This window comes from Marmota monax, unplaced genomic scaffold, assembly GCF_021218885.2.
Source record: "Marmota monax isolate L192 unplaced genomic scaffold, Marmota_monax_Labrador192_F-V1.1 WCK01_AAM20220418_F8-fsc00139, whole genome shotgun sequence".
Classification (NCBI taxonomy): domain Eukaryota; kingdom Metazoa; phylum Chordata; class Mammalia; order Rodentia; family Sciuridae; genus Marmota; species Marmota monax.
The window spans coordinates 4733016-4748618 of NW_026695226.1; the positions used below are offsets into that span (position 1 = coordinate 4733016).

General features: G+C 39.1%; 1 protein-coding gene across 4 annotated transcripts in view; it reads right to left on the bottom strand.

The window, feature by feature from the left end:
* Dock4 (dedicator of cytokinesis 4) overlaps window positions 1–15603 on the bottom strand; it is a 457617-nt gene that overhangs the window by 140400 nt on the left and 301614 nt on the right. For all 4 annotated transcript variants that reach the window (XM_058576081.1, XM_058576082.1, XM_058576080.1 and 1 more), the window contains exon 16: window positions 11735–11841. In XM_058576081.1, coding sequence (XP_058432064.1) covers window positions 11735–11841 — 107 coding nt within the window. The remainder of the gene's footprint in view (window positions 1–11734; window positions 11842–15603) is intronic.

Sequence of the window (15603 nt, forward strand, 5' to 3'; positions counted from 1 at the left end):
TTTAAAAAGAATGCTTAAATTTTTCCAACATCTCAGCTGAGTCAGCTGTTAAAGCTGTACTTTGAAAACCCGCAATTAAAGAAAAGGTATTTCAGATAATCTAATAGTCCCACTATGCAAAGGAAATCTCTTCTTCACAAAAAATGTTGGCTAACAAATGTAAAAGAAATTACAGATTCAGAAAATATAATATCATATCCCTACTGTAATTATTTCTTCAGTTAAGGACTGCTGTTTACTGCTAAAATCAGCAGGAGACTTGTTGATGAGGACCTGAATGCACATGTGATGCCAACACATAGATTACTTCCTGTTAGCAAGAGGAAAAACACAACTGCATGTGGGGGATCAGGCTGTGATCACACCAAGGCAGGCAACACAGGGACACACATCATCTACAATGCATTGTCACCAAAGATGTTTAACCTGGCACCAGAGGAGACACAGGAATGGAACGACATGCTGAACAACGCTACAGAAAAGCATCAAGACAAACCGGGAAAGTGGTGCCTTCTACAGTAGGTGTGGCCCATCCCTTCAAGTCAGTGTTGTCAACAAAGGGATTGTTCTAGAGTAATCAACACTTCAGAGACAGCCTGATATAACAGATGGTCCTGGATTTGAACAAGCGTGCTGAATTGCCCAAATATTTTTGTGGGTATTTGAAAGTTAAGTTCTAAGTGAGATAAGAATTTAGTGATTGAAAAAAAGCCATTAATTGTTAAAAAAAAAAAAAGTACATTAAAATAAATATATATGCTCGGTTATCATTTATTTTAAAAGTCTATATAGCTAGAAGGATACACACTAAGGGGTTAACGGTTAACATAATCTTAATAATGAGAGTATGGTGTTTTTATCTAATTTTGGTTTATTTGTATGCTGCTTTTTTAATGACAAATTAAAATTTTGAGAAAAAATAATGTTGTAGCCGGGTACTGTGGTGCATGCGTGTAATACCAGTGGCTGGGGAGGCTGAGATAGGAGGAGTGCAAGTTTAAAGCCAGCCTCAGCAATAGCAAGGTGCTAAGCAACTCAGTGGGACCCTGTCTCTAATAAAAATACAAAATTGGGCTGGGGATATGGCTCAGTGGTTGAGTGCCCCTGAGTTCAATTCCCGGTACCCATCAAAAAAAAAAAAAAAAAAAAAGTTTTAACAGACATAGATCTGCTTGAGCTTAGCCTCTTTGGGGCATAAATCTCTCCCTTCCTTCCTTCCTTCCTTTTTCCCCCTTCCCTTCCCTTCCCTCCCTTTCTTTCCTTTTTTTAAAATATCTATTTTCCAGTTGTAGTTGGACATAATACCTTTGTTTTATTTATTTATTTTTATGTGATGCTGAGGATCGAACTCAGGGCCTTGCACGTGTGGGGTATAAATTTCAAAACTCATGTGAACTCTATTTATTTAAATTGCTTCAAGTATTTTCCTGGTAACAGGCAGGAGTTTAATCACAGAAACCCTTGTGCTTGAGACTTTTGTATGATTCACAAAGTGTATTTTAAAAAAATTCTTATTTTCAATAAGTCTTTAGGAAGAATTTACAGAAACAAAATCAGAATATTATGAGATATTCTTACTAGCAGATCTGCTTCATAAGAGGAGTATCAATACAAACATAATAAACAACGTCCATAATTCTCTTCTAGTGTTACAACTCCAAATACTTCCTTTTATTACTGTGGGTTACTTCGCATAGACAGATGACTGCATAAAATACACACATATATTTTAAAGGATAATTAGAAGGTGAACACTTCAAATGCTTTCTTCAGAAAAAGTGCTTGGGGCAAAGCAAAGTTCTGGAATCCTGGATCACTGCCCCCCCCCCCCCACCTACTCTTGTTCCTGGTGTCAGGGCCATCATAGCAAGTCATAGCACCCTAAATTTACTCTATTCCCCAACTGGATCGGTCTATAGAGTTAGAAGCATGCTCTGGTCTCCCATCCCCAGCCTTATTTGTCTTCCATAGATCTAACCACCACTTCCTACGGTGACTAAAGTCTAATGACAAACTGAACTCAGATAGGCTGCCCAGCAATTTCCAGGCTACCTCCTTATGAACTGCAGCCTGCCCTAGTCTGACATGCTCCATCTGTCCACAGAAATTCTGACCCTACACATATTTCTTATTTTCCCCACTCCCTCATCTAATCTTTTTACTTCCCTCCTCCTTCTTCCTGGGGAACTAAGCATCTGAGCCTAGGACATGACACCTTGACAGCTTCTTGCAGCTAAACTCTATCACCCTCATTCAAGTACAAAACACAATAATAAGTATGGTCAACACAAAAGTTATTTTAAGACCTTCCACCAAAACCACTGGGGTGTGTGTGTGTGTGTGTGTGTATGACCATGCAGAGAGATGGGGGAGGGTAAATAGAGAATTTTACCTATCAACTCAATAAAGAAAAACATATAGCCACTCTTTGGACAGGTTTTAATCAATTTCTGAAATGTTTAAGAAATTATACAGAAATTTCTATAGCATATCTTATTTTTCTTTGAGGTTTTCAGCATGCATGCTTAACACATAATATAAGCACTAGACTTAACAACTCAGAGAGCTACAGTTTATGAGAACACATTGTATGTCAGGCACTGTTAAGCACTTGTATCTCTTTTCTTCTCATAACAACCTTATGAAACAGGATATTACAAACCTGAGGAGCTTATGTGTTTTACCTAATGTCACAAGAGTAGTCCTTGTCAGATTCAGGATTTGTATTCACAACTACTATAAAATATTGCCTCTTTCTAAGGTTGTTTTAACCGCATTTTGAATTCAAATATAATGCAATTAAAATTTATTGATTTGTAAATAAAATATGAAACATTTTGTATGGTTAAGAAAGTTTAAAACACGTTCGCTTACCAAAAAAAGGAATATATGTGAGAGACACCTGGGAAAGAGCTCTGAGTTGTAATGTAGAAGCGAAATGATTTCAAAAGAGAAAAGGCCATGAGTCTTTCAGGGAAATGGCTGGTCTACATGCTGAAACCACTCAAGAGAAAAAAAAAAGGAATCATGTGACTTGGATGGAATGGGTAAGAGGGGAAGATAAGAGATGAGACATGACACTGGAGCATGAGATTACAAAGAATGAACAAGAGGTCGGTCCTTTGAGGGCCAGGACTCTAGAAAGGAAATAGGGTTAGAGAACAGTAAAGAATAGAAACAGGGTTCCACAAGGTAGGCCTATAGGGCAGGGGCAGGTGATAGCAAGGGTTTCAGCCAAAAAGTTACCTAGACTCCTAACAGGAAGTGCACAGTTTACTAGCAGAAGCCAGCGAATGAAAAGAGTCAGTGGTGAATGCCCCAGACATTGTTCATCTAGGTGGGAGAAGGAGGAAACAAATGGGAATGAATAATCTCCCAGTTAAGTGAAAGACTGAGTCAATAAAGCCACAGAAATGACTCTGAAAGTGTGGTTAGCACTGCTGGTTCTTTATTTGGAAATATTCAACCCTGAAAATAGGATCAGTACTGGGGAGGCTGCACCAAACTGTAGCTCTGAGATTCTTCTACTTCATGAAAGTGAGAGATGATTTTGTCATCATGGTAAAATCCAGTTATACTCCCAAACTGGATGAGTGGTAAAATATGGATCATCTGTATTCTGGGGAACACCTGTATATGGACTGTTTTGGCTTTGGCAAAGGGATTTTTTCCCACCAAACCCAGTGTTCTCTTACGGGAGAAAAAACACAGCTAAAGTGTTGCTAGGTTGTGGTAGCTGTGTGATGGTAGTTGGTTGAGGGAAGGATGAATCAAGCAGTTCTTTTAAGACAAAACAAGGCCTTCTGAGGTTGCTATCGGATTGGGTGAACAAAACTATGTCACTGTCAGAGTACTAGATAGTTCTCTGTTTGCTTTGATAATCTGGAATCTGTGCAGTCATCTTAAAATGGCTAGGAGTTGATTTACTACAAAGAAGAGGAAGGAGATGAGAACCAGCTATTTTACCATACATGGTTCTGAAATCAGATCTGACCAGGAGGACAGGCTCCTTCAGAATCTTAAGGAAGTATCAAAATACAGGCTCTGTAGTAGCAGAGGTAGCTTCAATCAAGGGATTACATATCTTGTTCACAGATACTTTTTTTATTTTTCATAATAGAAATCAGTACAAATAGCAGTGAATGATACATCATATGCTAGGCTACTTGGGACTCTTGTCTTAGGCACATGAAAGACACCACAGTGGTCAGTAATGAATAGTGTTCCAGAACACGATATGTGCCATTTCGTAAGATATGTGATTTAATAAATTCCTACTATTAGCCAGTCCTTCAATTCAGCATTACTAATGTAACAAGGAAATGGACACGGCCCCTGTCCTTGAGGGCATTATTACCTATCTAACCTTGGTGCTTGCTTGTTAGAACTGATTTCAGAGCTCTGAAGACCACTGGATAGCAGCTCTTCTGGGGAAGGGAAAGAAGTATTTCTAGGAAGGACTACCTGACTTCAGTCCTAGAGAATAAGAGGGTCACCCCACAGGCAAGGGAGAGAAGCCAAGGGAGGGAAGAAGCAATGCAAGGAAAGGCTCTGGGGAATAAAGTACATGTACGAGGTCATGGGCACATGACAGTTAAATGGAATGTGAGATCCTGGGACACAAAAATGACATTAGTGACTGGTACAATGGCATACGCCTATAATCCCAGCAGCTTGTGAGGCTGAGGCAGGAGAATCACGAGTTCTAAGCCAACCTCAGCAAAAGCAAGGTGCTAAGCATCTCAGTGAGACCCTGTCTCTAAATAAGAAAATACAAAATAGGACTGGGATGTGGCTCAGTGGTTGAGTGCCTCTGAGTTCAATCCCTGATACCCACCCCCAAAATAAATTACATTAGTGGAAAAATTGTGAAATCCAAGTAAATCTTGTGTTAACAGTGTCTTGGCAAGATTAATTTAGTTCATTTTTAAAAGAGAGAGAGAGATAATTTTTTAATATTTATTTTTTAGTTTTCGGTGGACACAACATCTTTATTTTATTTTTATGTGGTGCTGAGATCAAACCCAGCGCCCCGTGCATGCCAGGCGAACGTGCTACTGCTTGAGCCACATCCCCAGCCCCAAGATTAATTTAGTTTTGATTGATATGTTACAGTTTATATATAGGAGGTTAACATAAGGATACTTGGGTGACAGCTACATGGGAATATTTGCAACTCCTCTGTAAGTCTAAATGAATCTTAAAAATAACTGTTAAAAATGCACAGGCATAGCTGGACAAATTTATGCAGTATAGTATGGCTAGAACATAAAATTGTTCAACATAGAAAAGCCTTGGGACTATCCAAGACCTCTTAAATAAGAGTAGGTAATTCTGATAGTCACCTCTGGTTAAAATTCCCTGAATTGAAGCAATACCATGCAACTGGCTGTTTAGTTATGGAGGATGAGTGTGACAAGACAAGGAAATTTTGCAGGTTTCTATTCATGGCAGGAGTGGATGGAGGTGAGATTAAAAGCTCAGTTTTGGACATGCTGAATTTGAGGTATCTTTGGAAAAAACCAACTAAAGATGTTCAGTAGGCTGATAAAAGTTGTGGACCAGAAAATCAGATTTGGCTGTCATCAGCATAGAAATGTAGTAAGTTAATCCATGGAAGTGGATGAGGAGATCCAAGACAGAAGGCAGTGGAAGGTTAATCCATGACAACAACATTTAGGTGTAAAGAGAGAAATCCTCAAAGAGGAAGAAGGATGGAACTCAGAAAAGCAATGCCAGACAGATGACAGAATGTGGGATTTTCAAGAAGTATAATCAACATTGTCACATGCTACTACAGGGAAGTCAAGTAAAGGAAAAAACATTTTTAATTCTTTTGGTATAGTGACTTTAGCTCCTGGGTGGCATTCATGACCTGGAGGTGAAAAACTTTACTTGAATGGTGGAAACACTGAATGTGATTGACTGGGACACAGGAAGTAGAGAAAGGGAGAGAAGACTGGTTTCTAATGTAGGCTGGATGTCATGATGGAAAGGGAAGAGGGAGTGTGGTAGCTATTTTTTTTAATGTTTTTTAAAGAAAAATGCTGAAGCATGTTTCTGCTCTGAGTGAAGAGTGCCAAATAGAGGAAATAGTTATGGATTCAGGAGGAAGAGGGAGGCCATTGGGAGGGTCAGCATCCTAGAAAACATAGGAGGGAGGAAAATCCTGAGGGCAGAAAGTAGAAGAATTGGCCTTGGGAGAGAAGGAGCCTTGCCTCATCCCTTGAGACAGGAAGCAGGAAGAAAAGGAAGGATGCAGATAAGTTTGCAGGTGGCAGGGGGGAGAGCACAGGAAGTTAAGGAAGTTCCTGTCTGGTGGCTTCTGTTTTCTCTATTAAGTAGACAGGAAGTAGTAGGGTAAGGAGATTGTAAAATCTTGCCAGTAGTTCTATGGGGATTGAGAGGGAGGTAATTAGTCTGCCTGAATGTTGGTGGTCCTGCATCTACACTGGTCTGGCTGATGCTAACCTATAACCACTATAATTTCCTCTAATAATACCCAACTGCCTGGAACAGGGTATAGGAGGGGGCAAAGAGAAGGCAAAGTTGACAGACTGACCTAGGACTGTTTTTTATTTCCCATGTGGGCACAGCAGAACTAAGGAAGAAGAAATATCCCAAATAAGAAAAGAAAGTAAGTAAAGGCAGGAGCAGTCTGTTGGAGGAGACTAAGACTGGAAAATAGATAGAAGCAGAAAACTGGGAGGTTGAAAGGTTATGGTTACGATATTGTGAGTTTAGGAGTTTTGATATGGGATGATTCTGGATCATTTATTTTATCCATCCCCCACCCTCCCACCTACCTACCCACATACTTATCTATCTGTCATATCAATTACCAAGTACTTATTTAGCACTCATGTGGCATGTGTCCTGCTGGGTGGGAATGAAGGGACCAAAGAATAACCACACTGAAGTTAAATGCAAATGAAGGTCCAGCGGGATAGGTAGAAAGTCACAGTGCAATATGGAAGGAGCCTTATAGAGGGTAGGCAAGTTCTTCACAAGAGGTGGAAAGCCAGTCAGTATTTCTGAAAGGGGTGAGGAGACAGCTGACCTCTAGCCACTGGACACAAGGTTTCAGAGACAAGCTTTTTACCCCAACAGGTACCTGGGAAGCCCTCTCAGCAGACATGAGCCAGGTTACACTATAGGGAGATCATTTTTGGAAGAGAGAAGTAGTAGTAGTTAGCATGAAGGGGTTTTCAGGATGGGTTTCATATAATTACAGCCCTAAGTGCTAGGACCTATTAAGGTATCTTGGCCTTTTAAATTTTTTCCCCTTAGCTTCTGTGTTCAGTTAGATACACTTTTATAATAAACTTACTGGGTTATTTACTTAAAAAAATTTGCAGGTGATCAATTCTACCCTCAAGCTTAGGGTGAATACATAGCTTTCTGGCTGATCTAAGATTGACTGATCATTGTTCCAAGACAAGTCTCTCAGAATTGTTTGAGCAGCATGTGGAATAAGTGAGGTAACAAATCCTTCAGTCTACCTAAAATTCCAGACTCCCTTCATCTTCTAATTTTATTATGAATGCAAATACACTGATGTTCAGGATAAATGAAGAGCACCAGTTTCTAAATGCATCAGAGAAGTTCATCTCAAAGATAATGACTAGTGGAAAGAGGTGGTGTTGGAATACCTGGACCAGCTGGGAAATACAATATGGCATAAGAAACTAAAAATGTATGGGAACAAAAATATGGACTTAAGGATTTATGGACACATTTTAGGTAGCAAAGGTGAAATGAATTAACCTGCAAAGGACTTTCATATTCTATATCATCACATTAAACTAATCCTCTCCCCACAGGAAACAGTATTATCCTCTATTTGGGACTTCTCACCTGGCCCTTTTCCTATTAAGATGTCTTGGATTAGAAAGCCAAAATAAATCCTGCTAGAGGAATCAGATTCTCTACTAAGCAAAACCCTAGCTTTGTTGAGTTGGACCATGTTAACCACGATGATGTCAGATAATCAGCAATATGAATTTATTAAACCCCAATTTCTCAAAGGCAGGTAGTGTAATTAATTTTAATTATTTAATTTTAATAGTCTTGAGGGTGTTTTAGAATTTACTTCAGTTACTAAGAATCCTCCAACAGAATCAGGCAGAATGAGGACTCCAGTGTGCAGCTTCTGTCTTCCTGTCGTCCTTCTAGATCCTCACATCATTATCCTTAAGAGACATAAGACATATAATTTCCCATCCTCATTACTTTGGTCTCTTTTCTTGTTTTCCAGCAGTAGCTGGACAGAGGAAGCCAAAAATATCCCCATAAACTTGAGGGAGACAACAATCCTGACAAAATGCAGTGAGATGAAAAAACTTATGAAGATTAAATGCTATAATTAGCAAATTAGTAACTCCAGAGGGGAGTTTTGGACCTACCCATCAACCACTGGGAATATTGCTGATGTTCTGAGGGCTGCAAAGAGAACTCTGGAAGGACTAAATCTCTCATGATGACTGATAAGAGTTATTTTCCTGATTCTTCTAGAGCTACACCATTTAAATGTTTATAGATTTTATAGTTTATTTGTACTGGAAATCATTGCAAACATGTAATCATTTAGGTTAAGATGAAAGGGAGAAAGGTGTCCCTATCATAGTCATCTCAACATCACTTATTAAGTGAGTTACTTTTCCAGCCGTTGATTTGAAATCCACTCCCCCACCCCCTACTCCATGTCACTTTCTTTTTAAGTAATACCTTTAAGGTTGCAATTATCAGCAGACTGGGAGCCTTCCTGCCATGGCAGGATAAGAATTATGCTGCTAATATGGTTTTATAATCATAAACTACAAATGGCCTTAAGCTGAAACTGAACTTGTTGGCTCAGTTATATGAGAAAGAAAACCACAGCATCAACCTGGCTGGAAACAGAAGTTGTTATACTTGGCAAGAATTTCACAAATCTTTGAATAAGCAATACTAAATAACCCTGTTCATAAGCAAACTCTGAAACTTGGGGGTTTGATTGTAAAGCTAATGCTTCGGGATGGGTCTATACAATGAAGGTCTGCCCCAAATTGACACATCATCATCCTGAGCTTACCCTCTGGTTGAGGATGATCACTGGGAATACCTGCACTGTAAATTGTTCAAGCTCAAATAAAATCGCCTCTATGGATCAGAATTCTGAGTACTTAGTCAAAATTTATGCAAGGGCCTGAGCTCATTCAAAGCTGTTTAGAGGAAAGTTTTGGCCCCATGGAAAAGACACCAGAGAGGCCTCTGATAAAGGAGTCGACTGGGCCTGTGGGAGTCAATGTCAGTTAGACTCATAACTGCTCACATGGAGAAGTGAGCTCTGCTACCTGTCCTCTGGCATCTGACGCACTGGGTCTCTCTAGGCAGTAACTGAGAGTCTGGGTATTATTCACACTCATTTACAGAAATCAATTAGGACTCGACTGCAAAACTAGCATGTGTCAAAGAAGCATGCTCCAACCCACAGGTGAGTGTCGATACATGATATATGATACAAAAGCGATTCACTCTTCTGTTACCCCAGTTTTAATTATCTCAGTCCTGACTATTCTGAGTCAAGACTTCTTAAGGTTAAGATAGCTATGCTATTTACATCTTTCAGAAAAGAGTGGATGAAGATTCTGCCTGTCATACTACTATCTCTTATAAGGGAGCTTCTGGCCTACAGGTGAGATAAATAGATCGTTCCAGGTGTCTAGTACATTCTTCTGTTTGCCTTACTGGTTACTCTACAATATGTTTTATTTATATTTAAACATTGTTAGCTCCTTTTCTATTTATTTATTTGTTTATTTATTGGTTCTTTTTATATATGACAGTAGGATACATTTTGATATAATGATACAAACATGGATTATATCTTATTCTAGTTAGGACCCCATTCTTGTGCCTATACATGAATGGATTCACTGTGATGTTTTCATATATGTGCATAGGAAAATTATGTCTGATTCATTCTACTGTCTTTCCTTTTCCTATCCCCCTCCCTTCACTCCATTTCCCACTGTCTACTCTATTGAACTTCTATTCTTCCCCTCTTTTGTGCTTTAGCTTCCACATATTAGAGGAAACATTTGACTTTTGGGATTGGCTTATTTCACTTAGCATAATAGGTCTCCATTTACTGGCAAATGTCATAAAGTCATTCTTGTTCATGTGCTAATTTCTTTAGATAACTTTATGAAATAAAGAGAATGTAAGCACCAGAAATGGAGGGATTTGACTGTCTTGGTTATATTCTCTGCACCTGTCTTGATTATATTCTGGATGGAATTTTTCCTCAATGAACATATTGAACAAATAGCAAGGAAACGAATTATTAAAGAAACAGACACACACATATACATGCACATAACAATAGGAATGACCAGATGTGCTGTTCATCACTACTTATTTTATTAGCAGTTATCTAAAGGTAAAGAAAATTTTTGTTTGTGATCACATTATTCATTCAACAAATCTTCACTGCACATCTGCTGCATGGCAGAATCATCTGGCATAGCTGCTGCTTTAGAGAGGCTCAAAAACTTACTGGGATAAGCTAGGGGATCATCAGATAAATGTGGGGGCAGTGTGCTGAATAAAATGGTAAGAGATGCATGCAGAAACTTAGGGAGGTCAGGAGAGGTTGCTTGATCAGCCGGAAACATGGGGAGTACAGCCAGGAAGCTGGTAACAGTTCCTGAAGAAGGGTGTGGGTAAGGTGAGCACCTGAGGATGCACAAGAGAAAATCAGGGAGAGAGGCATGACTCCAGGAGTCCTTAAAGGAAGAGCAGACAGAACTGGCAGGGAGGATATGAGGATATAAGGAACTAGAAAGGGCTGCATGTAGCTGCAGCATGAAGGGACAAGAAGTAGTGAGGGGTGAAGCAGTGGAGGTAGAGGCCTGGCACACCCTGAGAAGCCCAGGATTTATTCTTGTAGCAATGAGATTTTGTATGACTCCTAGATTAAGAGATGACTTTGCTGGATCTGTATTTTAGATAGGTCACCTTTAATATCCGGATAGAACCTGGAGTAGGGGGAGACAAAACCCAGATCAGCAGGACCAGATAGCACAGGTGAGAACTGATGAGAGCCTAGACTATCACAGGGTTATAAAAATGGAGGGATGTGAATGAGAAAATTGCCTATATACTTTAAAAATACATTTTTATTTTATATTTCCTTATTGCAAGTATTCTTATCATTTCTTTGGGTTCCTCACTTTCTGAATTTTCTTTTGGAGACCTACAATAGCACACTTTGTTTGAAACATTTTTACAGCAATTCTGGATTTAAGATGAAAACTACAACAGCTGTGATAGCAAAGTGCAGACAAAAAGAAAAGAAAAAAATGTAATTCTGACTATGCTAAATTCACCACTGGCAACATACAGATACATAAAAAAATGTATTGATGGTATTTAAAATTTTATTTGTGAGGTTTATTTAATCTTATCAAAGCAATGAAAAGACGTTAAGATCAGCATTCAGATTTACCCAAATACCTATCTCTAAATTAAGATGAAAAAATAAATGATCCTTAAACTATGTTTTAGAATATGACATGGGATATAGAAAAATACCTCCAAATAATACTTTCAAAGACATTCTCCCTGCCAGCAATCTTACACAATAACATTCTTTTCAGTGAATTTTTTTTCTCTTTTTCAAACTGGCAAGAGAGTGAGTTAATGACTGCCCCATTTTCCACTGCCATGACCAATATGTGATGAATGGTACCTTGTGCACAATGAGCTCATGAGTGCCATCTGGAAGGGTCCTGCCATCTTCCTGCATCAGGGGCACAAAGGAGAAACCAAACAACTTCTTCTCTCCTTTCTCCTTTGCTACAAAGAAAAAAGAAAGAATCACTTGCTTATTCAAGTGCATGTTTACACATGTGTGTTTAAGGAGTAAGAACATTAAGAGATGTAACTGTCCCCACTCTTACTCCTCCACACACAGAGAACTGCATTTATGGTAGGAAATATACCTAAAGTAGCCATCCTCTAACCTCATATTCCTGTTGCCAAATATCCAAGTTACATTTCTTGTCTAATTTTCTTCATAGAACTCTATGGACTTCAGAGGACTATCTGAAATCATGCTTTAAATTTTGTGGATTGCTTGTTTCTTCTCACATCACCCCTAAGCACCACCAAAGGCAGGTGTTATGGTTTAGATATGGTGTCCCCCAAAAGCTTATGTGTAAGACAATGCAAGGTTTGGAGGAGAAATGATTGAGTTATAGCCTTAACCTAATCAGTGGATTAATCCCTGATGGATTAATTGAGTGGTAACTAGAGACAGGTTGGTGTGGCTAGAGGAAGTGATTCATTGGGGGTGTGGCTATGGGGTATATATTTGTATCTGGAGAGTGGAGTCTCTCTTGGCTTTATGATCATGATATGAGCTGCTTCCCTCTGCTACATTCTTCCAACATGATATTCTGCCTCACCTCAAGCTCCAAGGAATGGAACTGGCCTTCTATGGACTAAGACCTCTGAAACTGTGAGACCCCAAATAAACCTTTTCTCCTCAACAATTGTGCTGGTGGGGTCCTTTAGTCATAGCAGTAAAAACTCCGACTAAAACATAAATATTCTTATCTGTTTTATTTTATATTCTCAGAGTGTCAAGAACATAGTAGGCTCTCAATAAATATGTTTAATTAAAAAATGAATGAATATGGAATTAAAGATTTTGCTTACTACCCGTGGAAAGGAAACTTCACATCTCTGCCTTGGTCCATGACAGACCTTTCTTCCCTGTATCCATACATGTGAGGATGGTGTGATGCAGGTGAAAGCTACTTCCTTGGAATAGGGCTGATCTACTGAAAGGCAATATGAATTGCAAACTATAATTTAAAACGGGCTTACTGTAGTATTGTTCAGGAAGTTGGAAATGAGGCAATGAGATTTTCTGATACCTAATTAAGAAGTACAATGGCTAGAAATTCTGAGGCTCTTTAGCTACTATTTATAGATAAGGAAGTTGAGATCCCAGGGGTTAGGTAACTTGCTCTAGATCTTTTAAGCACCATTCCAGTTCTTCCATCATGCTCTTTTCTCCCAAAATGGAGAAACTGTTAACAGAACCTTGCTTGTTCAACTTGACTCTCCTTGTACTTAGCCAGTGCAGGGAAGAGCTCTCCAGGGCTTGTGACCTGTTTGGGGCTGGATGGTTATTGTTTCCCATACAAGTGTAGCAGCAGAGTGTTACATTTGAATAGGAAAGTTCTGCCCTGAAAGACCATAAGATCTGGGCTAGAAGAGTTAGATATGGTGATCCTGAAGATTAGACAAGAGGGTTAGCAACAGCTTCCCTTTCAACTGCTTCTGGCATTCAACCTCAGGGAGTGGTACCTCACGCAGAGAATAGTAGTTTAGGTTGCCTGGCATTGGCCCCTAACATGAGGACATTCCTGAAAGTGTGGTTTCTTTTAGGAGGGTCCTTTTGAAAAAAAAAAAAGGGGGGGGATTCTTAAATCCTTAAAATTATTAATTTCAACTCTAGAGAGAAACTGGGAAAACAAAGTTGAATAAAAATTTGAGCAAAGACCTTTGGGATTCAGAGGAGAAGACCTTTATGATTCAGAGGAGAAGACTTATTTAGAGAAATTTCCTAATTTATTTGAATACCTTTTTTGATATGGTTTGTGTTAGAAGAAATTTACTAATTTTATTTTTTTCTATAGTTTTGGTAAGGTTTATGGTATTCAATTCAGAAAAATAAAGTGACTAAAGATTCCATAATAAATAAAATTAGCAAAAATAAGAAGCAATACAATCGCTTTCCCAAATTTGCCCTCCATTATAAAATAAAATAGATATTAAACAAAGTTTAATGTACATGACAATTTTTCCTGAGCCATTAGATCAGGATTAATAACTTAATGGAATGCTACATACAGTCTGCATAGTATCACCCCTTTTACTAATAAAATACACTAAATTTGTGCATTCTACCTCTAAATTTCCAATTTATTCTTTCTAGTACCATACTCCAACAGTTCTGCCTCCTGGAACCTTCAATTCACAAAGCCTGCCCTCCGTCCCCTACTGTCTCAGTCTCCATTTTAATGGTCCACCATTCCAGTTACCTCCTTCCATATATTCTTGTCTTCCTTATTCCTCCACATTTCCATGGTAACACTCAAGCTGGTTAAATCTGACTTTGAGTTTCTTCTATGCCAAACCAGCCTAATTTCACTTTAATGAATGCACATTAACCACAAAGGGGTCCTTAGCTGGGCAAGCCTCCACTCACCTAATCCACTTTCTAGACAACTGTCTTACCCTCTCTCCCTTCTCAAGCCTCCAACACCTCGGCTACCCTCCTCTCTGTCACCTGATGTGGAGAGAGCTACCACATACTACATACAGAACCTATTTACCCACTGCCTCTGTGCTCCCCTATAATACTGTCAAGGTCCACACTCCTGCTCCTTGAACACTGAACCCTACTCTCCTTATCCCAAGGGCACTGTTCCTATAGTTGTACCTCTGTCTTCAGTATCACCTTTCTTCCTTTTGACTGAATTTACACCAAATAAACAGGCATTAAAAACTTCATCTTAAAAAATACCCTCACATGACCAAGTATTTCATTATAGTTCCTAACCCATGTCTCTGATCTATTTTCTTTTCCTTTTCTCTTTCCTGTTTCCTTTTTTCTTTTAAATATTTTTTTAGTTGTAGATGAACATAATACCTTTATTTTATTTATTTTTATGTGGTGCCAGGATCGAACCCAGTGCCTCATGCATGCTAGGCAAGCCTCTACCACTGAGCCACAACCCCGAACCCCCCTTCTTTTTTTTTTCCCATTTCCTTTCCTTCCTTTCTTTCATAACCTTTATTTATTTATTTTTAATTTTTTTTGGGGGGTACCAGGGTTTGAATGAAGGGGCACTTAACCACTGAGCAACATCCCAAACCCTTTTTTTGTATTTTTTTTTTTTATTTTGAGACAGGATATTGCTAAGTTGATTAGGAGCTTGCTAAACTGTTGAGGCTGGCTTTGACTTGGAAGCCTCCAGCCTTAGCCTCTGAAGCCACTGGGATTATAGCACGTGCTACTGTACCTGGCAGCCTTTATTTTTTAAAAAGCAGTTTCAGGTTCACAGCAACACTGAGAGGAAAATATAAAGATGTCCCACATACCTACCCTGCCCCGACTCCTGCATAGCCTTCAGTGCTACCAACATCCCCTGTCAGAATGGTGCACTTCTTCAGCTGATGACTTGACATTGACACATCTCTATTACCCAAAGCCCAGTGTGTACATCAGGGTTCACTTGTGGTGTTATACATTCTATGGGCTTGTACAAATGTACAATGACATGCATCTGTTGTTATAATTTCATCCAGAAATTTCACCACCCCCAAAATGCCCTGTGTTCTGCTTACTCATCCCTCCCTCCCCTAGCCCTTGGCAACCACTGAGCTTTATACTCTCTCCATAGCTTTGCCTTTCCCAGACTGTCATGTGGTTGAAATTATACGGTATGTAACCTTTTCAGATTGGTTTCTTTCACTTTGTAATAGGCATTTAAGTTTCCTCCATGTCTTTTCACGGTTTGATAATCTATTTCTTTTTAAGTG